Below are 27,507 nucleotides of genomic sequence, written 5' to 3'. Positions count from 1 at the left end.
ACTATTAGAGACCAGTGTCTCCAGCAGCAGAAGCTCAGAGAAGGCGTCAGACCCACTTCCCATCCTTCTAAAGCAGGACCCTCTACCTTGGACCCTGAATCCCTTGCACTAAAACTTCGAGAAGTACCACTGCCCACAAACTCTGAGAAGTTAAGCAGAAAGGCCCTGGAAAATGTTCCCCAATCAGGTAGGTCACTGAATAAGCCAGTGACTGAAAAACTATATACGTTTCCTAAAGATACAGCACTAGAGCTTGCAGAAATATTCTCTTGGCCAGGCTATAAAACCCTGGCAGTTGCTGAGGTAACTGGCCTCTGACCAAAAGATTTATGAGCCAATACTTGTAGAACTGTAGACTGAAACTTCCCTGATCCAGCTAACCAGCTGACTCTCTGTCCTCTTGCCTGAGCTTTAACCTCTCTGGGATGGCAATGGTTTAGGACAATCACAAACCACAACATCAAACTGATGGAATATACTTAAAGAACATCTGACCCTTAACAAGGCTTTTGGGGCACAAAAGCGCAAATTAAATGCAAGTAATGCACTTTACAAAGTATGGAAATAAGCCACAGCGGTACATCTTGCAATGCTTCTCCAGTGAGATCTTTAAGGCTGAACACAGAGACCACACATATTTAACGTCAAATAGCATATTTAATTATCTGCATGAATAATTAAGAAACTCAGTGACTGATCTATAAAAAAACCAGGAAGTTATTAATACTCATGCAATCTTCTATGCTTATTAGTTGTAGCCAACTACACAGCAATATGTAACAATAATTTTATTACCTTGTAGAGTTTGGTTGTAGATGGCATTTGCTTCAAGTCAGGTCCCTCGGTATCTTCACCAGTTGTCTGATCTACAGGCTGTGATATATTTTTCCTAAGCCGTTTTGACTTGCACTGTATTTCTGTTAACAAACCTGAAACATTGTGCATAAAGAATATGTACATCAGACATTTCAGCATGTATACAAGCCACATTAAACATAAACATCAGTCCACATGTGTTTCAATATATTCTTGGAGCATTCATTCATTTTACTAGCTCAGGCTTGCATTACAACTACACACAACCTCTCCTAGATAGTGATGGTCTAAGCTACAGTATCTATGTTCTGGTCACCTCTTAGACTACTGAGATGTGTTGTTCATGGGACTGCCCTTCAAGACAGTTAAGACATCGCAGCTAGTACAAAAGACATATGCAAGGCTTTTAAATGAAACAGCTTGCTGGGAACATACCTTGGTGGTATTAAAATAACTTCATTTGCTGTCAGTTTAATTCTGAGGCCAATTCAAGCTGCAAATGCTGACCTTTTAAAGCCCTAAACAGCTTAGATTCCAAGTACTGAAAGGAATGCCTATCAATCTGCCTGGAAGCTACATGCGTTTATTCCCTGCTATTAGAAGTGAGGCGGGAGATGATCAGGCAAATGGTAGTTTTGATTGTTCTAGCTCATGGGTGTCAAACACAAGGCCCGGGGGCCTAATCCGGCCCGCCAGACCTCGCCATGTGGCCCGCGTAGCCGCCGCCGACAAAAGCTGCTGACAGTAGTTCTGGAGCCTGCGATTGGCCAAGGGTCAAAACCAGGGGCGGGGCTGCAGGCGGAGGCCAGGGCGCTGGAGCCGCGCTGACAGCCTTGGCCAGGGAATTTCAATTTCGAATGAGGCTGAGGGAGGCGGTGGCACAGCGGCCAGATGGGGAAGTGAGATGCAGGAGGAGGAAGCCCGCCGAGGAGGTATGAAAGCCCTACAGGCACCACCGGCAAAGTTGGTGCCGGGACGGAGCAGCGCTGGATTTTTTTTGGCGGGCTTTGCTGTTGTCTCCGAGAGCGAGTGAGGCGGCACTGGGGAGCTGCCGCCCGCCGCTTCCCTTCCTCTCCTCGGCTGCATCCGGGAGGTGGGCGAGCGAGCGGGCGTAAGGGGCGTGAAGTGAGTCTGAGGGCGAAGTAGGCGAAGCGCAACAGCCGCTCTCTTGATGGAGCCGGGTTTCTCTTCCCTCTTTCCCCGTTTTCTCCTCATAGACACTCGGGAGGGTGCCTGGCTTTTGCTCTGCCCCCCATCCCCGAGCCGCCCTTTGGCTTCTCAGTTCCGGCGGAGCTGCTCCCCAGGGGGCGGCCGGGAGGGAGGCGGCGACGACAGCACGGGCTCCTGCTCTTCCCGCTCTGCCGCCGCCTCCTCTCAGCCCCTCGTGATGTAGGGCTCCAGATGGAGTCGCCTCGCGGTTTGAGTAGGTGGGAGGGGAATTTTTTTTGGGGGGGGGAGGTTTTCAAGCCTCCTCTGCCTGCAGTCCCGGTAGGGAGAGGCGGCGGCGAAGACGACAACAGCGCAGGTGGGGGGAAGAGCAGCTCTGAGGCGAAGATGCACATCCGCTGGGGCTGCCGCCGCCTTCCTCCTCGGGAAATCCGCTGCCCTCCCTCAGTGCGAGGGGAAGGGACTCTGGCGCTGAGGAGGGAGGATGCAAAAGCAAAGCAGGGAGTTGGCGCTGCACCGCATGTTCCTGCCCCTCTCCAAAGCATGGGGTGGGTTGCAGCGTGTGGCATCCTGCCTAGCGGGGTTTGGGTGTACGCAGGGCGGGAGAGGGAAGCCCTCTTTCCATCTGCAGGTTTTTAATCCCAGCAGTGGCTTTCTCCTTCCTGCCGAAGGTTTAGTTGAGCCCCCCCCCCGAAGCCGTCGATCCCCACCTTTTGTTCAAATTTCCCTCGTTTACACACGCGCCACGACGCAGGAATGTGATCCGCGTGAGGGCGGGATTGAGCTTACATTATTACAAAAAACCGCAATAATTGAATGCAGTGACAATAATTTATGATAATAAAGAGTGGACACATAGTCCTACAGACACAACCGGCCCTTTGAGGGTGACCAAACTGGTGGTGCGGCCCCCGATGAATTTGAGTTTGACACCCCTGTTCTAGCTTGTGGGATGCCTTTCCAGAGAGGCCTATCTGGTGACACCTGTAACTAGCCTTTTGATGACATGCAAACCCATTTTTATTCTCCCTGCCCTTTGTATCTCAGTCTACTGTTTCAATCAGTGTTTTGTTCTTTTGTTCTTAGGTTAATTGTATTTTAGGTTTTTATTTTATGAGATTTTTTTAAAGGGTAGTATATAAAATTGCCTAAATAAATTAAAGCATTAAACTGTGTATGTATAGTGAACTGTCTTTCAACACTCCTAGGTACAGGTGAAGAGCAATATCTGTAGGGAACCATTTTTGATTGGATTAAAAAAAGGGGACTATGGTTTGAGTCCTACATTTGCGAAGGTACCTCAGAGACTGCCTGTACTCTTAGATTCCAGCTCAATCACTGAGATCATATGCAGAAGTGTTCTTAGCTGTTCCCCAAGTTGGCGAGGCTCATTTGAAAACAACATGAAACCAAGCCTTTAGTGTAATTGGCCCATGTTTATGCAATACTCTACCAATTAGCAGGCGTCTTCTGCTTCAACTTTTAAAAGCCTTCTGAAAACTTTCCCATTCCATCTGGCTTTACAGGAAATTAAGAATACATACTTTCATAATAGTTAGCTGATTTCCAATTTTGACTTTTTAATACGGTTTTTATTGTATTGTTTTTATGAACCATTGTTGTAAACTACTCTTATTGTTTATGAATAGCAGTGTGTGTGTGTGTGTGTGTGTGTGTGTGTGTGTGTGTAAGTGGTGTTTAATTCTCTCTCTCTTTTGTATTAATAGAACACAAAAACTTGGTAGAAGTAGAAAGAGATAATCTGTATTTCACGTACGGAACTAACACTGTTTACCAACCTTTCTTCTGGTTGGTAATCGTTTCAGCTGAAATAATCACTCCGTATCTGCTCTACTTACTTAAAAATATTGGAATTCAGATTCAAAGAATAAAACACACAGCCTCTCAAATTGCCGCAGAGGGTCCCCACAGTCTTTTGATCGGCTAAGGAGGTTGCAGAGCAAGTGAGGATGCCCAGAAACTCTCCCTCTCCCACCCCACCCCCTTTCCATTCATGGAAGATTCTGCTGGATGAAAGAGCCTTCCATGAAAAAACATTGGACACAACTCACTATTGTAGTGAAGCTGCATGAAAAGTATATTTTTACTAGCACAACAGTAAGTCATCCATCCAGATGATCATGTCAAGGTTGGCTATCTCCACAGACTGGACAAGGGAACATCCACAGACACAGTTAATATATGGCAATATGTTTTTTACTGTTCAGAAATAATAAATGGTATGAAAGGCTATGATTTCCTTAATATGGAATATTGCATCTTTTGCTACATTGTGTTAATAAGATCTACCTTAACTTCAGATGACACCCTACCACTACATAGAAGCAGGCAAATATTAATTCCAAAGGCAGAATCATCGTAACAATTTAAATTAAAGTAGTTTTTTTAAAAAACAGGGTCATCTTAGTTCCCTACTTTTGAGCCTAGAGAACAGGAAAATAGCCTCTTTCAGTGACTAGATATTGTTAAGGAAGATATCAATGAAAATACCTAATTCAGTGGTGAATGCTTTTAATATCCTGTATATTATAAAGTTATGCACCATAGAAAGCAAGCTTCCTCTATCACTGAAAGAAGAGGAAATTTAAAGGATTAAAATATCTTGAAGGAGCAAAATAGTATTTATGATAATGACGCAGGAGCTAGATTTGGCATTGACTTTCATCATTTCACTACTGGTTGTATGATGTGTGGAGTTTTCCACCATCTTTAACTGGTCCAAGATGTTCCTATATGATCTATCATATGCCTCTGGAATGGTTTAGATAAAACATTAGAATGTTTTAGAAGCAAGTTATATCTCAAAACACATGCCAAACGCAAACAATGGAACCTCTGCAAATTGTGTTTGTGCGTGTTTGTTTGTTTGATGTGCATCTTCCTCCTTCCATATACTATAGTGACACGCATGGTGAACAAACTCTTATTTGTTATATTAAAATGTGTATGCTAGCATATAGGTGCCATTTATGGCTGTTTAATAAAGTATAAAACAGGAGTATAATAAAATATATAAAACACTGGACAAAAATCACAGCAGACCATTATATGTATAATAATAATAATAATAATAATAATAATAATAATAATAATAGCAGTTAAGAAAACACCTAAGACAAAAGTAAACCCATTTTACCCACCAAAAGCCCAACAGATTTTGTGTAGTGCCTAAAGGATAGCAATAAATTTGTCAGGAGGATCTCACTTCAAAACCAGAGCCATAATTGGACTAAAGGAGCAAGGGGAGTCTCTCCCAGAGCCACCTTCCTAGCCTCCACAGGTGAGGTTACTAAGAGACGGCCTTCTAAGACAATCTTGTATTTTCTGTAATGCAAGGATGGAGAAACTGCAGCCCTCCAGATGGGAGTTGGGGTCCAACAATATATGGAGAGGTGTAGGTTCCCCATTCCTTCTGTAGTGTGCGAAGTGGATTTGAGAGAAGATCGTTTTCAAATTCTGCTTCTTTGAATTAGGTATACAGCTTTGGATGAAAAACTGTATTTTATACATTATTCTACATTGAGTTGTCTTTGATACATGACTAATCAGGAGCACACAAGTAAAACCATAAACATTGCTAAGATTACTTCATCTCTCTCACTTTTTGCAATATAGCAAAATTGCACAGGGATAACTGCAGCACTGTAGTCAATGAGTCAATGAAGCAAAGTCCAAGGTGATGTTAATTTCAAATAAAACATTTCACTTGAAGTCAATTGACAAATAGGAATTTAAAGTTTAAACACTCTGGCAGACCTTGAATTAAATATATATCTACTACCACTCCTTATTTCAGGGTTGTTAGGCAAGCAGTTTGCAAAATGTCCTCATTGCTGGCTGCACTTCACAAGAAGATGCTTATGTTTAAGTTATGAGTTATATGAGCCTCATCGTAACGAAGTACAGGTTTCCATTGCAGAGGATGATTCAGGTGGCAGCACCTATTGTTGGTCTTTGTTTCACACAAGACAATCTGAGAAAACGATCAGCTGCTTTAAAAGTTTCCATTTCCAGTATCCTTGGTCAGTATTGTTTACAATGGCCCATTTCCCCCAGTTTATTCTATTATTAGTCACCAGGACAATATGGTAGTCCTCCCTCCCAGCTCCATCTCTCTAAAACAGATAAAGCTGGTTCTGGATTCAGCATTGTGGGGGTTTTTTTTATGCTACACCTACAGATTCACTAAGTGTTCCTATCACATTGGCAGCACTTTTGTTTGTGTGTTTTATGCACTGGGTGGAAATAGGGCATCTCTCAAGATCTCTGTGGTTTGTTAAATTTGCAGAAGGGAAGATTAATTATATTATAATTCTTGCATGAATTCCAAACACTGACAGAGGCTGTTGTTTTCCACAAAGCCTAACAGTTAATATAGCATCTCATGATCAGATTGGAGGATAGAAGTATATTAAAAACTCAGAGTAGATTAATTTCCTGTACGAACCTAAATTGGTTTGGCACTACAGTTGTGCCAAGATGATTGGAGCTATCAATAGGGAACACAAAATGCAGCCTTAATCCCATCCTTGCATTTTTACAAAAGGCAACATTGTGAAGTATAGCTATAGCTCTCATGCCACAGTTAAAGTAATATGGAGGGTCTAAAGGACCAAACTACATATTAAGTGGGAGATCTGCAACTGCACATCCAACTTCTTTCTCCTTTTCTGAGTTACATTTAGAGGACTACTTGTCTCCTTATTCCTCCTCTTCATCCCATCTATTCCACCAAGGAGCAAACAACACTTGGGGGGTGGCACCTATTTAGATCATGAAAATGCTTAAATGTCAGCATTTCTATATTGCAGAAACTTAACAAAGCCCAAATCATTTATTAGAGCAGAGGCTGCCAACATTTTTGGACCAATGGCACATTCAGAATTTTCAGAAAGTGCAATGGGCAGCCATCACAGAATGGCTACTGTAGGAATGTGGCAGAACACAAATGGACTGCCACATCTAGAAGAAAAGAAAAAGAGCCAGGAGCGCAAAATGGTGCAGCCATGCCCCACCCAATCAGGAAAAAAATCCACCTACATCAGCCACCACCATGCTCACTCACAAAGAGACTCTTTGAACGCCACTTCTGTTGAGAACAGATGGGAGGGTAGGAAGAGAAAACAGTCTCTTGTGCATTGTTAAGTTTTGAAGAGATATTTACTGAGACCTGAGGATCCCTTTACTAGAGGCTGCCAGTGAGATTAGAGATTATCAAATTAGCCAGTCCTTAACAAACACTGAGGTCCAGCGTCGAGAGCCTTACGGCGGTTCCCTCACTGCGAGAAGCAAAGTTACAGGGGACCAGGCAGAGGGCCTTCTCAGTAGTGGCTCCCGCCCTGTGGAATGCCCTCCCATCAGAGGTCAAAAGAATAAACAACTATCTGATGTTTAGAAGACATATGAAGGCAGCCCTGTTTAGGGAAGTTTTTAAATGACTGATGTTTTAATATATTTTTAATCTCCTGTTGGAAGCCGCCCAGAGTGGCTGGGGAAACGCAGCCAGATGGACGGGGTATAAGTAATATATGATGATGATGATGCAGATGTAAGTCCCAAAAACAGTCCTTAGGAAAATAAAGTCTGGGGTGCCCCTTTTTCTCAAAAGGCAGTTGACTGCAACAAAACATGTCTCTCTCGTATCAGTCTCTACAGCCACAGCAGGAGCTGCAACCTTCCAACAGTTTGACTTCACCCCTGAAGGCACAATCCTCCATTGTCTCCTGAGACAGACGCCAAGAAGTTGACTACAGTTCAAAGTATTTCAGCCAATCCTTCTATTTCCCATTATATCATCCATTTTCCTTAAGTGCAGCTTTAATCAAGACTTCTGTCAGTAGTTATGTCCCTTTTCAGGCCTCATGCGGTGCTATGCTCACTTAAGGAAGCTTCTGTGAGATGCTCCTCAATAAATGCTGGCTTCTGTCACTGCCAATCTGTTTTCTATATTATTTAGATATTGCTACCATCTTACTCAGTTTTACTTCTCATATATGCAGTCCCCTTTGAAGGGAGACTGTAGCTCAGTGGTAGAATACATGACAAAAGATCCCGGGTTCAATCCCTGGCGTCTGCAGGTGGTGTTGTTGTTGTTTAGTCGTTTAGTCGTGTCCGACTCTTCGTGACCCCATGGACCAGAGCACGCCAGTCACTCCTGTCTTCCACTGCTTCCCACAGATTGGTCAGACTCATGTCTGTGGCTTTGAGAACACTGTCTAACCATCTCGTCCTCTGTCGTCCCCTTCTCCTAGTGCCCTCAATCTTTCTGAAATCCTGGAGAACTGCTGTCATCCAGGGTCAGCAGTGCTGAGTTAAATGGGCCAGTTACTTGGGCTTATGTTCCACTGCCCCTTTTTTACAAGAGACTGAATGGAATTGTTCACTAAATAAATCACATAGATTTTGCTTTCCCTGTTTGCCAAATTGTTTTTATTGCACTCTTTGAGGTCCCTGAGAGAGCACCTTCAGCTCTATGCAACCCTCACCTGAAGACTATCTGAGGTTTTGCTACCCTTTCCACAGCTCCTACAAAATGTGGATGCAAACTACACAGGGTGAGGGCCAAGCTCACCCAGAGGAGACTCAATCGAATCAATGGACACTGGTTATACGATGCAAAGATATTTATACATACACTCTGCCAGCATTCCTACTTCCTTGCACTTCTGAAGACGGCACTTCTGACACTTTCTCCTCATATACATGTCCATCTCACAGTTCCCTCCATTTTTGCACTTGTATACAGCATTTTTGGTGATACTTCTTCTGAAGAAGCCTAGGTAAAGAACGATACATGCAAAATAAGATCTCAATATTAAACTAGTTTCTGTTTTAAAAGAATGAATTTATTAGTATCAACTCTTCAGTAACGCAAATACCTTTTAACCCAGTAGAACATATGTTCTGCTTTAATGGATATTTATTTGTATCCCTTATGATAAAGAGATGTAGCTGATCTTATATTCCCATTATCAAAGTACCTGGAGGCCTGGATCATGATGTGTGTGCAACAGAAATATGCGTAAAAGCCTAGAAATCTGGAATGTGTTCATAAAAGGGATCAGTAAGTTCAGTGCTCTTTCTCCCAAGTAGGCAATTTGGTGCTTCCTAAGGTAAACGGCGTTTCCGTGTGCTGCTCTGGTTTGCCAGAAGTGGCTTTGTCATGCTGGCCACATGACCTGGAAGCTGTACACCGGTTCCCTTGGCCAATAATGTGAGATGAGCGCCGCAACCCCAGAGTCGGTCACGACTGGACCTAATGGTCAGGGGTCCCTCAGGGGTCTCCCAAGTAGGCAATTTGGTGCTTCCTAAGGTAAACGGCGTTTCTGTGTGCTACTCTGGTTTGCCAGAAGCGGCTTTGTCATGCTGGCCACATGACCTGGAAGCTGTATGCCGGCTCCCTCGGCCAATAATGCGAGATGAGCGCCGCAACCCCAGAGTCGGTCACGACTGGACCTAATGGTCAGGGGTCCCTTTACCTTTACCTTTAAAAGCAGGGCAGGATGAAGTCACTTGGCCCCAGCATCCTATTATCAGAAGTGCATTGTCTTCCGTGTGCAGAAAAGGATTTCAACTTCCTCTCCATCCTTTTCACACACACACCATGTGTCCCCAATGGTTGGGGGACTTTCCAGAGCAGATGGGTGGGGGGGGGGACAAGGGGAAGTCCTGTTGCATGAGAACACTCATACAACACTGGATATCACTCCTTTGTAAAACAGAAATATACCACCTCTAAAGTGTATCTAGTTTATAATTCCCGGTTTAGGCATGCCTCTCAGTAACCAGCCACCATTTTTATTGCAGAATAATAAAATTGCTTCTTTTATTTGAAAAGAAACAAAACAAAAACCTTGCACTTTGCTGTCCATTTGACGTTGCATCTAAAATGTCTTGTGTACAGTCTCCATTGAAATATATTTGACTGACACTGACCACTTTTGAAATGCAAATTATGTGGTGCTTTCACTCAGAGCCACATAGTTGCTGTTTCATAATTCCCTAGAGTTTAGTGCATTTCTATACGGAGATTAAGGAAGGGAAAGGTTAGATTTAAAGCTGAGTTCTTCGGGGCATGTTGAAAACATTTTCCTACTCTTAAAATAAATCATAAACTGCTTTTTGTGTTAAAAACAGATTTTTAAAATCCATGTTTTATCAAAAAATTCATCATCACCGCAAAAATGGTAACTGAAAACATTATTATTAGCATCAAACAGCTTGATTGTATAAAAAGTTGATTGGATAAAGAGGTATCTTATATTCTATTGAGGTGAAAAATAAAATACAAAGCTCATAGAATATTTGTCTTACTAAAAACATTTGCTGATGCAAGTGCAATTAGCATTTATACACCAATTTATTTCAGATATGTAATGGTACCCCACTAGAAGTTTATAAGATATCCCACTGAAAAAGCCCTGCTAACCACTATACTTTATCATCTGGTTTATTAAGCAAGGCTCCCCCAAATCTCCTAGGAACCATGTGCATATTTGTCTCTCAATTACGAATACTGTGTCACATGCAATTCCATTCTGTGCACACATAGATCTCTGTGAACAAAGGAATGGGCAGGCCAGTCCACTCACTTCTCTAGCATTATTGGGGTGGCCATTCCAAGCAAGGAACTCTACCAACATTGGCAAGGAATGCATTAGAAATCCAAGTGATTAAGGGAAGCTTTTGGCCAGACTAACTTGCCATAGGGTACATTCACTTCAATGTGCAGTAAGTCCTTGCCTCGCTTGTTAATCCTTTGCTAAATAACAAACGGCTCCACCACATAGTCCCTGCCTTCATTCACAAACTCTTCTTCTGATCAATAAAAGCAAAGAGAAGTTCCTATTTAGACCAATTAAACTACTTCTGGCCAATTACATGGTCACACAAAAAGAAGCTATATTGTTCTACTTGCAATAATTTTGTTCATCCCACCTTTGCATCCTTCACAAGTCAGGGCATTATAATGGTACCCAGAGGCCTTGTCACCACAGACCACGCACAACTCCTCTCCTTTCGTTCGTCCCCCCGAAGGACCCATTCGAGTCTTCTTGGCTACAGGCATTCCCTCGAGGTCTGGCTCCTTTAGGGGAAAGTTATCAGAGGGTAGTTTTCTGAACTCATACATTATAGGTGAATACCATTCTTCAGGCTGTTGGGGATAGAAGCCAAGGCTGGAGTAATAAGGTGGTGAAGAAATGGGAGGCTGCACTGGAGAAAAGTGCACAGCGCTGTACTGTGAATAGGGTGACACATCGGAATCTTGCACTGGGGAAGTCATTGCCTCGGGAAGTAAACCTAGAAAACAACACAAAAAAACCCTTTTCTTTTATAAGGAACTTACTTCAACAGCTCTATTCCCTAAAAGAAACCCATAAATCACATTATGTTCATTATAATTTATTTCTGTTCTTTTGCTTCTTCTTCCTCAACCTGTATTTATGTTCAGTCAATGTGAATGAGACAAACAGCTTCCATGAATGGGTCCATGGCTGTGTACACACCACACATTTAAAACGCATCCCACCCCCCAAAGGAATCCTGGGAACTGTAGCCTGTTAAGGGTGTAGTTATGTAGGAGGAAACAACAATTATTATTCTTTGGGGAGGAATGTGCTTTAAACGTATGGTGTCTGAGTGTATCTTTAAGCAATCAATATCCTGTACTTCCCGGATGTCCCTCTAAATTAGCCAAATTCTAAGCTATAATAAAGATTTCTGTTCTGTCCCACCTGATTCTTAAGATAGGCGGGATCTACACTGATCTGTAAAAACACTATTAGAGCCTATTAAAAACATTAGATAGTTCTCAGTGCAATTTTCTATTGCCGACAGATCGCTGCTCTGCAGCCGTCTCTGGTGTCACATTTTTATAATGCATTTTTAATGTTATAACTGACCAGTGTAGACTTGCCAGGAGCCAAAGCTACAGCATTCTGACATATAAACAAAAATATTATACTTTCAATACTTTCACATAAACTAACCTTTATGAAATCTGTTGATCAAATGTAGGTTGATCAAATGTAGGTTGACAAGCAAATAATTTTTTGAACCATTTATTCACAAGCAATTCAATATACATTTTTTCAGAAGGATTATCATGTGTCTTGGTCCTAAGACTCAAAACCTAAAAGGCAGTTAAAATAAAATTCTATGGTTGCTTAGTCTGCAGTTAATACATGAACAGATATGGAATCACCCAAGAAATAAGAGATCAGAAGATTATAGTTAATTACCTTTAGAAGTGTAATGTTACATTTCAGTCTGAAACATTTGTGACACTATATTTGTCTGAAATTCTGGAATGATATTGGCATTTTAATCTGTTCTGTTAATAGATATTTTAGCACCCATGCATATCAAATATCACTATTGGTATTCAGGCAACCCTTTTGGTTTAATCATCACTTTATTCTTCTAAGCAATTCTGTGTTCATACCCAATAACCAGAATGTGGGTTATATTGCATCAGTTTTCCTCATTATAATGCAAGTGCTTCCACCTTGTTTTCTGATATTCCTTTCACAATGCAGTACTGGTTGTGTTATGGAACCGTGGCTTTCTGACTGATATACTGGCATGTTGCATTAAATTTCATTCACAACAGCAGGCGTGCTGTGACACAACAACTAAGATCATTGGGTAATGTTGTATCTTCCCCACCCCTTCCGCTCATGCATGCTTCTGTTCCTCTATGATTCTCCCATGAAAATGGCAGGAAAGATCTGTAGGCCACTAAATACCATTCCAAATTTTGTCATTTTACTCTCATGATTTTCTGGGTTAATGGGGCTGTAAACAGATTTTTTTTCCCCGCAAGCAATTGACAAGGAAACAAACACTTCCACTAAATTTCCAGTAGTGGCTTGTACAGTGGTACCTCTGGTTAAGAACTCAATTCATTCCGGAGGTCCATTCTTAACCTGAAACTGTTCTTAACCTGAAGCACCACTTTAGTTAATGTGGCCTCCTGCTGCCGCTGTGCCGCCGGAGCACGTTTTTTGGTCTCATCCTGAAGCAAAGTTCTTAACCTGAGGTACTATTTCTGGGTTAGCGGAGTTTGTAACCTGAAGCGTTTGTAACCTGAAGCATACATCATGTGAAAGCTCAAATATAATGCAGAAATCAACAGAATAAAATGCAATGTGAATGCAGCCAGAATTGGAAGGTACCTCAGATCACTTAGACCAACCTATGCTTACAGAAGTGCATACACACATAGATACAATTCTTTATAAAACACCCAGTAACAGTATCCTCGGAGCAATTTACAAATGTGTAAAAACAAAGTAAAAATGCATACAGTTTAATCTGATTTTATTGTTCTGAAAGCCACCTTGGGGAGTCCTTCTAGAGAACAAGGTGGGATATAAATATTTCAAAATAAATACAAATTTTGGAGCGGAAAATTGTCAGGAAATAAATACATTCTACTTACACGTCCTCTGTACACACAAACAAAAAAAAGGTTCTGTGGTGGGGCAGGCAAAGGCAGAGTATGCTTTACAAATGATCCACAGGCCAAAATCTAGCTAGCAAATACTGCTAGTTCCTGGTATTAATTAAAGTAATGCTGAACTAATCCTACAACAGACTTATTGCATTCTTAAGCAAGGGTGCATATTCATAATATTTTAACACAGATTAGTTTCACCTAGTTACAGGAGAGCTCTAGTATGTACTTTTGCTTTATATGTTTACTACACAGAGAACTGCTAGCATATATAAACTCATTCATGGTAGCCTATCGAAAGAACAGAGCAAAAGAAACCAAAATACAATAACCCTATTAGGAAATAACATGCAGGGCAAGGAAAATGCATAACAAATTAAAGCAAAATGGGCTGTGCAAGTGGGTTAGTTTTGTTACATGACATAAAGATATCAGCTTCCTGAAAGCAACAGCGCAGGGAAACTTAGTTATACAGACTGACTCTTGGTCTACCACCTCAGTCTCATCTAAAATGACTGACAGCTGCTTTCTAGGAAATATGACAAGTGTCCGTCCCCCCCATTGCTACGGTACCTGGAGATGGCAGGGTTTGAACCTGGTATATTTCTAAGCAAAGCAGATGCTGTAGAACTTCTAAAATGTTGGGGGCTTCAGATAACAAAGGTCAGTTTCTAGATACTGATTTATGTATAGCAAAAATGATGTTATCTAGTACAGTACCGTATTTAGAACAAGTCAGCTGGAAGAGCATCCTACCTTGAGGGGCTGTTAATCTGACCATTTAAAAGACAAATCTAGTTCCTTCATCCAGTATGGCTCTCTCCTGCTTCCTTAACTTCCCAAGTCTTTACTCACAAGTGAAAATCAAAACTTCCTCTAAGACCAGCCAAGGAAACACTAGGCCAGAGGTTATAAAGTTTACTGATTAACTTTATTGAGGAGCCAGTTTGAAAAAAGTCTGAGAAAATTGCTATATAACATTTCCAGCATAATTTGTTAAAATCTGGAAAAGTTGATCTCAGAACATCAAAAAGAGTATGGATAATCCCATTAATTTGTACAACCATTCAGATTCACTTATTGGATTTTTTAAAAATTTATGATCCAATATATGTTGCATGACTTTATGCAACACCTGTCTTACTGAAACAGCAGTCAGGTATTGTATAATTCACAATGGAAAGCCTATGTCAGCTCTTTATCCCCACGTCACTGAGGCCAGGGCAGCTGAAACTGCCACTGACAGCAGGGAGGAAGGAGGGCAAAGCCATCAGCTCCCCTCCCTTCCCCTACACACACACACACACACACACACACACACATTCTGACCACTATCTAACCAGTTGCAAAAAAAAAGGACATATAAGGAATGTTCTGCTCCTGAGGGAATGTAGGGGAATTGCTTCCAGATAGGGATTGCTCTTTATCTCATCGTCAGAACCAAAACACCCAGAATCAAAGAAGAAATCAGGTACTGTATGTGATGAGGAATTTGCCCCTTTTATTCTAGGGTGGAAGATCTACAGCTGGCAGCACATCCCTGTGGAAACTGGAAATAATGTTTCATTCAAACATGTCTGTAAACCGCATTGAAGACTAAAAAATGGTGGGAAAGGAAGGAAATACTGTACATATCTCAAACAGATAATGTTTTAAGCACATTTCTAATTGCAAGTCAGATAATATGGAATGGTACTATTCTCCCCAGCAGAAAGATTGTTGAGCCAGAGTGTGAGCACTGGCATGTTAGGAGATCACGTCTAGGTCACCTGCTGGTCCTGGCTACTTTGGAATTGGTGAAAATTCACCCCTTTTCTCCTGTGTCATTTTATTTTCAACATTTAACTGTAATTTAATTGTTGATTTTTTCCCCCGCCTTTGATCTTGCTGTCACTTTTGAGCCTGTGTATTATCTGTGCTATATAAAAAAGCAAAAGCCAGATGTTGAATTTTCTGCCAGAAGCAGCTTGATAACAAGCAGTTAGCTAACCCTCCTTATGATCTTCTTCTTGCTTAATCATTTTTGACCTTTGAGAAATTGCATTTCTTTCTCTCTCAACACAACAAACAAAAGGATTCAATCTTTCTCACCCCTCTCTGTAGCACCAAGAATATTGTAGATTTTCAGGGGCTCTCCAAGTGCCAATGCACTGTTCACACTAGTGGGAAGTAATATTACTTGCTAAATAGAAAACTTGCTAAACCTACACTTCTGCTTCATTTCAGAGAAGACAGACAAGCACTGGCCTCGGTTTGTATCACATGTAAAGCCAGTCATTCATAGAATGTGACTATGTTGAGGCAAGGCTTATCATGTCCTTGCTCAGGCCAGCCCAATATGTATGGCAGGCACCCCCAAACTCGGCCTTCCAGCTGCTTTGGGACTACAACTCCCATCATCATCAACAGGACCAGTGGTCAGGGATGATGGAAGTTGTAGTCCCAAAACAGCTGGAGGGCCGAGTTTGGGGAAGCCTGATGTATGGAGCATAAAAATCTAATTGCCAACCCCCCCCCCATTACAAATATAGTAATAAAATTACAGAGCTTTCAATTTCCTGCCCTTTAATGGCACCCAAGCTTTGTTACTTGAAGCAGGTGGCTTACTCTACTCTATCTGAGGCAGCTGCCTTACACTATCATCATCAACAACAACAACAACATCATCATCATCATCATCATCATTAAAGTGCTTTACTCATAGAAATGATTCAAAGCAACTTTCACACACAATAGAAGTACAAAGGGACCTGCAGGAAAAGGTGATGGTGAAGGAGACATTAAGTGTCTTAGGAGGCAGTGGGAGAAGAGCCTAAAATAATTTTACATTATAAAGTTAGTAGTACTGTTACATTTTGTTGCTCCTTTAAAAATTAAAAAGCCTTCTGTAATATTTGTGCCAGGGAGCAACAACGCTTCTGAAAGTAAAAACAAAACAGCAAAAGAATGCACAAATTTAGCAATATGTATTCTGATAAAATCCAGCAGCTGCTCATTAAAATCCCAGGTTTGCCACAGGGTTTGTAGGGGAACACACTCAAATTGCATATGGCTCTTAAATATAATGATGGGGAGGGAGGCACTGCAAGACCTTCACATGAACACAAAAATACAACAACAAGTTACAATCAAGTTGGTGGAAAAAATCCAAGGCATTTCATGAAAACGTATTTGATCATTGTCTTTCTCCTATAGTAATGCAATGGAAATCTTGTAGCACCTTAATGACTAACACATTTAGTGTGGCACAAGTGTTTGTCACCTACAGCCCACTTGTCAAATGCATCCTGCTATAAGACATAATCATGGTTGCTGCAACAAATTAAACAGCTGCCCCTCTGGAAGTCTTATACTTATGAGTATAGAACTCTCTCTTTTGCTTTCAATTGTTAGATTTGCTTTATTAGCAACAACAGCAACAGATCTATCATAGCTGACCTTTCAGTTCAGAATGGTGTATACTCTTTGGTGTTTGACAGGAGTGTTTCCTAGCCCTACCTTGAGATGCTGGGGAACGAACCTAGGAGCTTTTGCATGCAGATTATGCACTCTGTGGCTGATCTACAGTCCTTTCTTTGCCATTATATTCTGATTTCATTATGCCATTTATAATTTTTCAGTGTATTGTAAGAAATTAGCAAAGCAGAGTACTTTCAACAACAAAAATCACATGTAGCTCAAAGGAGTTTATCAGAAATTGGCAGCATTACTCCATTCTATGGACTGAATTAGCATTTTGCTTGTAATATATATTTTTATTTACCAAATAAATGAGGAGCTTCGGAAAGAGAAAATCCATCTGCTGAAGGTAGGTGGGGATGCCCAATTAGGTTCATCTCTGATGCCATAGACTTTAATAGGCTGAGTTGCAGCAAATTAAACTGAGTATTGAAGGAAACCTGAAAAACATAAAGAAAAACAAAATGCTACATCTGTGTGCAACAGTGGTCATTCTAAAGGGCCTGTCCAAATTTTCGGAAACATTCCAGGTGGAACATCTCCACAGATGCAGTTGTCTGGAGGGAGTAATGTGTGATTATTTCCATGTGGAGAGGCCTGTTTCTTAATTGTTATTCATGTGAGCAGAGCAGCCTTTTTTTTGAGCTGGCACACCAAGAAAGGCCACTATCAACTTGAAATGGTCACACATTCCCATGATGCACCTGAACTATTTTTATATATGTAAATCCATGGGTGGGAGGGAGGGAGAGAGAGAGAGAAAATACTATGGGGCAGTATTCTAATCTAATAGTTGCTGTAGTGCATGAACCAGACCAGGATTGTATATTTTCCCTTGCTCTGTTGTACGTTTCACAATATAATTATCGTGATAATTGTCAACATGTTGGGATTTCCAGCTGTTAATCGTAATCAGTGAGTTGTTTATGCTAGATAGGAGAAAAAGTAGAATGAGTCACTTGCTAGAATTAGGGGGGAGGTGTTCTAAATGAAACACCAGGCTCCCTAATTAAAATACAGTTGAGGTTATCCATGCATGGATAAAATAAACAATTTATTTTAAAACATCAAATGTGTTTGCTGAATGTCACATGTACTACATACCAATGGGACCTCTTATGGCTGGAAAATAAACTGTCAGATTAAATTTATGAGAAGCACCATCACACAATTCCCTTAGATGTCCTAGCACAACATACTAGCTTCCTGTCCAACACCTATGAAAATACTCTAGGATTCTACCCTGTGGAGTTATGTACTGGAATATGAGAGAAATCTTCTGCTTTCCTACAGAAGGAGTAAGTCCTTCATGGCATGACACCTAACAGAAGAGAACAGGAACAACCATTTTATGATGAGGACTCTGCCTCTGGCAGCTAATTTTGAGCATCATTTAAATAAGGGCCACAAATTGTTATTTAATTGTATTTTTACTGCCTAGCACCGGGGGGGGGGGCTTTTGAGATGTTTGCCAGGCCTTGGGTACTATGTACTACAATAATATATTGGTCCAAGCCCTGAGGAGAGGATAAGTTCTCAGTATGTCTCAATAATGTTAACTAGAGCAGCGTTTCTCAACCGCTGTTCCGCGGCACACGAGACGCTGGCTGGTGTGCCGCGACGTGCGGCGACAAGAAGGGCGATTTGCATTGTCACGTGCCTGGCGGCCGCCAAACTTAAAGACAAACTTAAAGAAGCTGGCTGGATGAGCTCAACCTGAAACTTGCTGAGCAAAGGATTGTGCTGGCAGAGAAATCAGCGGCTTGTGAAGCCTTATTACAGGAGATTGCAACCAACACAGCAATTGGCAAGTGTTTCTTACAGTCATGATTATATAGTCAATATAGGGCGGCACAGAGTTAAATTTTTTAAATTTTTTAATGGTGGTGTGCCTCGTGATTTTTTTCATGGAACAAGTGTGCCTTGGCCCAAAAAAGGTTGAGAAACACTGAACTAGAGGATAAAGCTGTAAAGAGATTGGGTCTCTCAAACTATTTCTACACCCAATTACACCTCTTCTTTTGCTGAATGTCAACTACTGTATATGTCAAGGTGCAAGTGGACTGGAGATCCAGCTAGCAGACCAGTGTGATTGCTGCTGGGATCAGCGATGGCCTAGAGATTTCTGCATCTGAAATATTATGAATATTCAGAGGAAGTAAAAGGGTGCAATTAATTTAAACCTAAACTTAAAGCTTCTTATTAAAAAAAAACAAAAGACAAAGTGATTAGAATTCAATCAAGTCATTCAGTCCCCAGTTCTATTAAAGTATAATTTTCATTGGTCACTGATGTTTAGTGATTCATATTTTATTGAAGGATTATAGCAATGAGAACTCAATCCAGCTTTGCCAGTAACTGTAATGCTTGCTGAAATTCTTAATTAGCCAGTTACTTTAATGCTTATTTTGTATTGTTTTAAAGGTGTTTTATGTTTTATCATTGTACACTGCCCTGATGTTTTATGATATGACAGAATATAAATACTTTTATAAATAATAAATAAATAGAAACAGAATTTAATCGAGTGTGCATAGTGTATAGTACATGTCAGTAGCATCAGATTCTTGGCTGGGAAATTTAGATGCCACAGTAATACTAACAATACATTATTTTCCTCCATAGTTTTTAGGAAAAAAATAGTACTTTGGTAGATCAGTACATTTTACTGACTGTTATAAAAGAGATAGGAAACATGGACCTACGTGCTTGTTATCTTTAACTGTAATTGAAAAAGTAATTATGATAAGCCAGTCAGAAAGTTTGGTATTTGTAAACTTTCGATTTCCATTATAATACTTTATTTAATCAATATTTCTCCATGCTTTATTCTGACAATAGGGAAATAACAGTTGATCGCTACGGCTGACATGGGCTGAAATGATAAAAGTGAGGTTCCAGTAAATGCTATGCTCACTCACCTTGCTACATTCATTCCCACCAAAGTACTAACTTCTGAAGAGAGTGCTTATTATGAGACACCATATTATAGAAACTAACAGCAAATCCTAACAATGTTTAGTCAAAAGCGCTATTTAATTCAATGGCGCTTACTCCCTGGTAGGTGGGTTTAGGACTGCAGCCTAAGCTTCTTGGTTATTTGTTTTTTTTGAGATCTTCATTAAATGAAGCACACAAATTCCTGCACTTGTTTTAAAAAAATGACATGATGAATTTATTTAATTATAAATTCTCATGTTCAGTTTTAAATAGAAAATAATCCCCAAACTGGGTACAATACCAATAAAACACAACAAAATTTACACACCTTTATAACAGTGTTTTCAAATGTTCCAAGCCAACTTGAATCCAACTTGGGAGAAAGGCAAGATATAAATAAAATAATAAATACCGGTAATAGTATCAAAAACAAACTATCGATGAAAATCAATAAAGCAACAGAGAAGAAATAAATAAGTAAAAAAAACAGAGAAGAGTCACAAACAGTTGTATGTAACATATCAGAGAAATGATGCACTTATGATAGTATTATCCCCAAAACATTATCCACTAAAATTAACAACTAAAAGTAGTAACTTACACTTGGTGTCTTCCTGAAGTCAACCAAGTAGAGGCACACTGTGCACTCAGTCGTTCTGCATTCAGCTCAGAATCCTAATGATTTTCAAAGCTAGAACATTTTTGTGTTGCTTTTCTCACTTTTGCAGAAGGCTTCAGTGATAACAGGCTGACTTTAGAGTCCTCTTTTCATTGGCTCAGTGCTGTCTTGGACAAAGATTACTCATTAACAGTTCTTTCTTTGCTGAACTATCTAAACAGACTTGAAGTATTGGAACTTTATAAAAACTAGAGGGAGCAAATCCTGGGTGGGAGATATGTCTCTTGGGATAGCAATTAAAAACCCTATTGCTAAGTATCAACTTGCATGAGACCATTATTGTATGGACCCAAGACAAAGTGAAGTTGCAGGTACTGAAAGAAAGCAGAGACCTTTCAGATTTCACAGCTTCAGTCAAGTGTACCAGCTTGGCCCAACAACCGTGGGTGCCTGGGCAGCATGCATGGCACTGGCAGGGAAATTTGTGGGTGCCCGGCCCCTTCATGGGGAATTTTGTAGGTGCTCAGGCACCAGGACCCCAGGGAGTTGGCATCTATGACTTCAGTTATGGACTTTTAACACTAGTCTTAACCTTCTGAAAACATAAATCACAATATTGCTGAAAACAGAGACTGAACAGAGGTCAGATTACAACTAAATATGATAATTACAACTAAATATGATAATTGTCACTTCATATTTATATTTGTCTAACCAAATATTCCCCCCTCCCCGGTGACAAATTGTGACTCTTGTCTTGGAAATCTCGCTTTCAAGTCTCACGTCAGAGAGAAGATAGGTAATAAAAGACAACAGAATGAGGTTGCAATGCTAACCCCACTTCCTTGGGAGTAAGCCCCACGGAATCCAGTGGGAATTACTTCTGAGTAAACTTGCCTAGCGGTGTGCAGCTTTGTAACCGCCCTGTAGGCCTGAGGCCTCCTGGCCTACCTGAATGCTTAAGCCTAGCAGCCAGGATTGGACCTCTTCCTCCACCCAAGTGTTTCATAGGTGGGAATTTCCACTTCTATGCCATGTCCTGCCCAATCCCTGTGGTGTATAATCTTGATTCTTCAGCAGGTCAGCGGAATGGGTTGTGTGAGACTTCCATGGGTCACTTTTTGGGTCACAGGACAGTCCTGTAGAAACAGCTTTCCGAATGACAGACAAAATGTCTTAAAATGCCCATAGGAAATTAGACTTTCTCCAGTTCAAGCCTGTTTACACACGGGGGATTTACTGAGGAGGAGCCTGGCTTTGCTTATCACTTGTTTACAGGCAGCTGCACAATATAATACACAAGATATTCTCCTCTGGTTCCCCCCCTGTTCAGCTTCTGCTGTCTTGTTTTGTTAATACCTCAGAAATTCAACTTTTTAATTTAAGGGAACAAATGTTCACTTTCCCCAGGTGTAGGCAATCCATTTCCTGGCTAATCTGGTCAGATTATGGCCTGTCTAGGGCCATTTCTCTAGACTGTGTCGAAACATTTCCTTCTCTATGGTTTGTCTGTCCTTTCTAGGAACTAATTGTATAACTTTAACCCTTCCTTTGCCCAAAGGCCCTGCCTTTATATCTGTTTTGCTTTTCTCTCCCTAAAACGGAGCAGGGAGGGACTATTTAACCCTTTCCCCTCACAATAGCCCCAGTGTAAATACGGTAAGTAATTCTGATAAAGGGGTTACTTTGCTGTTTACCTATGATCACATTACATGGTGGCCATGCAGTTAAATTTTCTTTTAAAAGGACCTTTTGGACATTCATCATGAAGCACTGTGCTATGCCTAGAGACATTGTGTATACTGCATGTACAAATACTAGTGTAATGCCAAGATAGCAATGCTCATAAAGGGTACGCTGAGGATCATCTAGGCCAACCCCCTGCAATGCAGGAATATGCAGCTAGGGGGATTGAACCTGCAACCTTTGCATTATCAGCACCACACTCTAGCCAACTGAGCTGTCCAGCACATTAAATGTATAGTCATAGTCCAGTGAAATGAAGGAGGTCATACTAGGCATGGGTAAAAATCAATATGGGGGTGAGGAGATAACAGGTAGTTTAACCCTTCCAGCCTGCTGTGGCTGCAAGAGAAATCCCCTTTCCCAAATCCGGTATTTGTATTGAGAGGGAAGCACCCTTTGCATCAAAAGCCGAAACAAATATGCACACAAATGTGCAATACGTTTTTTTCTTGGTCCTGCTTCTTCTCATTTCTAAGATACCCTGTGGGTCTTTTAACACTGTACATAACAGTTCCTATTATGCTCTGTCCTTCCCTTTCTCATAATATTGTTTTGGGGTCTATATTTAGTTTCTTCATTGCTATGGATCCCATTATACTTTTCCTTTATTCATATTTTTACTTTGCCTGTTATATCTGCAACTGTTCGAGGTCTCTAGATAGTATTCAATGCTAGTCCTATTAAGAATAGATCCACTGAAGTTAATAAGTGCGACTAACTTAGGTTCATTTATTTCAGTGAGTCTACTCAGAGTAAAGGTAAAGGTACCCCTGACCGTTAGGTCCAGTCGCGGACGACTCTGGGGTTGCGCGCTCATCTCGCTCTATAGGCCGAGGGAGCCGGCATTTGTCCGCAGACAGCTTCCAGGTCATGTGGCCAGTATGACTAAGCCACTTCTGGTGAACCAGAGCAGCGCACAGAAACACCGTTTACCTTCCCGCCCGAGTGGTACCTATTTATCTGCTTGCACTTTGACGTGCTTTCGAACTGCTAGGTGGGCAGGAGCTGGGACCGAACAACGGGAGCTCACCCCTTTGCTGGGATTCAAACCGCCGACCTTCCGATCGGCAAGCCCTAGGCTCTGTGGTTTAGACCACAGTACCACCCACATCCCCTACTCAGAGTAGACTCACTGAATTTCCCAATGCTATAAACATGACCAAATTGGAACCAAAAATTTATACAAATAATCGTTAATTAAATATGACAGTGGTAGCATGGAAATATGCACTGAAATGGGTGTGCAGGGATAATTATGTTAAGTGGTAATTAGTGACTAGGCTATTGTGGGCAGAACATTTTGTGTTTTTGAAAAAGGGATGCAACAAAAATCTCTTAAAGACTGTACTGTATATATGCTTATTTTATCAGTTTAATCATTGACTACATGTTGCTTCATCTGTCCGGTACTTAGGCTTTTAAAGTCAACAGATAATAATGTGAAATAAATAAAACCTTTGTCACCCACTGCTACATAAGATGTTACGTAACTATCCTAAAAATGAGAAACCTTTGGACAGACTGCCAGTAATGCACACTGTATTAGAAAGAATTGAGTCAACTCTGATCTGAAAAGGTATTGCTAATTCCAGGAATTAATCACATATTTAAACCTCTTCTACAAAGGACATGTTTCATGCCATGTCATGTCATGTCATTCTTCTCTGTTCTACCCAGGACCTTCCATGACTTCTTTCAATTTTCAAGGATAATGCTGCTTTCTTTGTTTCTTCCTGTGTTGTTCTAATTAATTTCAGTTTTATGCCTGCTGTATATTGCCTTGCTATCTCTGCTTGGATTTTACTTGGGGTACTTCAGTGCACTGCCTTGGTTGTATGCAATCCTTTCCTTCATGTGTTGCTTCACAATGCACTTCTGCACATAACTGCTAATTAACTCATGGAATTCCCTGCTGGAAGATGTAGTGATGACGACTAGGTTGGATAGCTTTTCAAAATGGTTGCATTTCAGTGTGCTGTAGCCAGTATGGCAGAGCTTTCCAAACGGTGTGCCGCGACACATTAGTGTGTCGGTTGCAATATGAAGGTGTGTTGTGCAAATGCTCCCAGCGCTCCTCCCAGAGCTGGAAAGGGGTTAGTTTAACCTACGGTTTGCTAGTAAAACTGAAATATTGTGTTGCACGAAAAAATGCATGTCTAAAAAGTGTGTCACCAACTTGAAAAGTTTGGAAAGCTCTGCTGTATGGTGTATTGTTATTATTATTTACAGTGGTACCTCGGGTTAAGAACTTAATTCGTTCTCAAGGTCTGTTCTTAACCTGAAATTGTTCTTAACCTGAGGTACCACTTTAGCTAATGGGGCCTCCCGCTGCCGCTGTGCCACCGCCGCACGATTTCTGTTCTCATCCTGAAGCAAAGTTCTTAACCCGAGGTACTATTTCTGGGTTAGCGGAGTCTGTAACCTGAAGCGTCTGTAACCCGAGGTAGCACTGTACAGTATTAAAATTCTATACCGCCCTTCATCCGTAAATCACAGGTTGGTTTACAATATAAAAACACAAAAATACACACTATAATAACAGACAAAAACAATGCTCCCCCCTCCCCAATTAAAAGGACCTAGATTGTTTAATTCGCCAGAGGCCTAGGAGAAGAGGAATGTTTTTGCCTGGCACCTCAAGATATTAACAAAGGCAACAGGCAAGCTTCTTGAGCAGATCATTCCACAATTGGGGAGCCACCACAGAAATGGCCCACTGTCATGTTGCCATCCTCCAGACTTCTCTTGGAAGGGGCTTACGAAACAGGGCATCAGCTGATGGTTGCAGGTGTAGTGGTTAGAAAGTCAGACTCGGGTTCAAATTCCCACTCAGTCATGAAGCTCACTAGGGTCACCTTGAAACAGGTAACTACGTACCTCTCCTTCTACCCTCCCTCACAGGGTTGTTGTTAGGAGAAAATGTGGAATATAAATGTAAGTATAAATTTTAAAAATCCTTCTTAAAAAGACAGTATCCCTGTTACTTAGGAGCAAAGAACAGGACAGAATGCTTGCTTCCCAACTAGTGTGTCAGTTCCCAAAGGCTTCTGGGTGGCAATACTGTAACTGGAAACTGCATGCTTAACTACGATGCCTAACTGTTCTGAGGTTTTTTTTGTTTCTGTTTTTTTACAGTCAAGCTGTATATAAATTTTATGAAAGAAATGAAATAACTAACTAACTAGATGGGCTTTGCTTTGATCCTGCTGGGTCATTTTTGTGTTGTTTCATTTATAATTTTTATTGCCACCCAGAGAGGCTGGGGCAACCCAATCAGATGGGTGGGTTACATTTATTTATTTATTTATTTATTATTTCCATCTTTCGTCCTCATACATTGATTTCATTCATCCAAGCTGTACAAATTTTCATATGATTTAAAATGATAGCATTGCAGAAAAAGGCCACCTTTCTTTCATCTCTAGATTCTGCAAATCTATATATATATAAATGTAAAAAGGGCATGTGGGTTTGTGTCCACTTTTCACCGAAACCGCTTGACCGATTGCGTTCAAATTTTGACACGATGTCCCAAGCGAATGTCCGAAGGTTCTTATAAAGTTTGCTAAGACAGATGTCACACCTGTAGCAGGTAAAATACCAAAAACCCCATGTTTCAAAACACACCACTCAGATGAAAGTGCATGCTGGGAAAAGAACTAGGTTGCAAACCAGGGCCCTCTAGCGGCAGCTACACTGGTACTACACCTATAAAACCTTCCCTCTCAACAGCACCTCGGCTCCCGTTTACATACTAGGCCGAAACCTTTACAGACTAGGCCGAATGTAGATACTGATTCACCTGGGTGGGGGTTTGGGGAGGAGGCTCAGGACACGGTGGGACCACTCACAGGGATGAACTGGGGGTGGGGGAAGAAGGGGGTGTGATACGTCATGGGTCAGGACTGGGAGGGGAGAATCACAGGGATAAGCCGAGGGGAGAGGGGCCGGGTAGGGGGAATCACAGGGCTACGCCTGTCTAAACAGAACACGTGTAAAACAGGGGGACTCTGAAAGTAAGGGGAGTCTGAAGGGGGACTCTTAGCCTCCATTTAACAGACTGAGCCACAGCAACGCATGGCAAGGATAACTAGTACTGTATATATTTCTATCCCAGCTGATTATTATAAGAATTTTGAAATGTTAGGGATTTGCTCACTGAGTTTGATTGTTTCCCTTTTTTCCCCTTTCCCTTTTTCCTTTCCTTTGGTTTCTATTTGGACTGTAAGTCTGAGGTCAGGGATTGTGCAGCGGCATTGCTAGCCTTCTGGCTGCCCAGGGCGGCAAACCCGAAGGCACCCCACCAGGGGGCGGGGGGCCCGTCGCGCACATGCTTCACGTGTCACGATGCATGCATCATGACGCACAACGCATGCACACACAGGACGCCTACGACACGCAACGCGGCAAACCCCGCGAGCAAGCCGCAGAGTGAGGCAGTCTCGCTCGCAACGGGGCTTAAGTCCTCGATGGCAGCGGCTTTGTCGCACAGCGACAGCCGCCGGAGGTGGTCAGCCCCGTCCAGCCCCATCCAGCCTGCTGCCCGGGGCAGCACACCCCCACCACCCCCATCTTAATACGCCACTGGGATTGTGTTATTTTTATTTATATGTAAACTGCTCTGGGAGCCTTTTCAGGTGAAAAGCATCTCACTCCTTGCTCCTCCGCAGAAGACTTTCCCTCTGCTGCTCTGTTTTCTGCCTTACCACAAGAGATGAGGTAGAAACACATTCAGGAGGAAGTTGGAGGCCATCAGCAATCGTGGTTCAGGTGCCTTTCATAATATTCTGACTTTTCACTTACTGACTGATCACCAAGGCCAGACACTTCAGGCAGCAGATTCTGCGTGTCATAAAAGGTCAGCAAAGTGTTAGTTACTCAATTGATTATTGCTGTGTGTTTTTTACTAACAGAGAGGAAGAGAAGTGCTTGTGGGATTTACTACCTCAAATAGCAAAATAACTTGGCTGGCCTTGCATACTACATAATATAACTTGGAGAAGAGGGTTGCCATTTATGGTTCTGATTCAGGCAGCAAAAAGTCTTGGGCCAAGCCTGTTGATAAACCCTGATAAAATTTCCTAATCAAAGCATGTCTCACATTCACAGTGCAGCTTTATTAAGGCACATATAACAATAAACCTAATATTGCTATCAGTCATTGTGCAGTGATAAGTGTCAGTACTTTAGATTGCCCAACTGATAAAAAGCATTCCTGTTAGCATTTACTACGAGACTTGTCATTAAGCAATCAACCTTTTAAGATCAAATACATTTTGCA

The 27,507-nt window shown here is 41.4% G+C and overlaps 1 protein-coding gene across 5 annotated transcripts in view; it reads right to left on the bottom strand.

Annotated features, from left to right (window-relative positions):
• NR1H4 (nuclear receptor subfamily 1 group H member 4) overlaps nucleotides 1–21,939 on the bottom strand; it is a 36,544-nt gene extending 14,605 nt beyond the window's left edge. Inside the window, exons 1-6 of one of the 5 annotated variants that reach the window (XM_035126997.3) lie at nucleotides 20,463–21,939; nucleotides 20,190–20,234; nucleotides 17,226–17,361; nucleotides 10,942–11,304; nucleotides 8,639–8,779; nucleotides 796–929 (exon numbers count right to left, since the gene is read on the bottom strand). In XM_035126997.3, coding sequence (XP_034982888.1) covers nucleotides 796–929; nucleotides 8,639–8,779; nucleotides 10,942–11,304; nucleotides 17,226–17,310 — 723 coding nt within the window. In that variant the 5' untranslated portion in view covers nucleotides 17,311–17,361; nucleotides 20,190–20,234; nucleotides 20,463–21,939. Of the gene's footprint in view, nucleotides 1–795; nucleotides 930–8,638; nucleotides 8,780–10,941; nucleotides 11,305–14,218; nucleotides 14,383–17,225; nucleotides 17,362–20,189; nucleotides 20,235–20,462 lie in introns of those variants that run through there. The other 4 variants (XM_088651972.1, XM_035126996.3, XM_035126999.3 and 1 more) reach the window with 4 other exon arrangements.
• Nucleotides 21,940–27,507: the final 5,568 nt, after the last annotated feature.

The sequence above is a fragment of the Zootoca vivipara genome, chromosome 9, assembly GCF_965207765.1.
Source record: "Zootoca vivipara chromosome 9, rZooViv2.hap1.1, whole genome shotgun sequence".
NCBI classification, from domain to species: Eukaryota; Metazoa; Chordata; class Lepidosauria; order Squamata; family Lacertidae; genus Zootoca; species Zootoca vivipara.
Note: the sequence above shows the minus strand (reverse complement) of the source record. Positions and strands in the feature narration are given on the sequence as shown.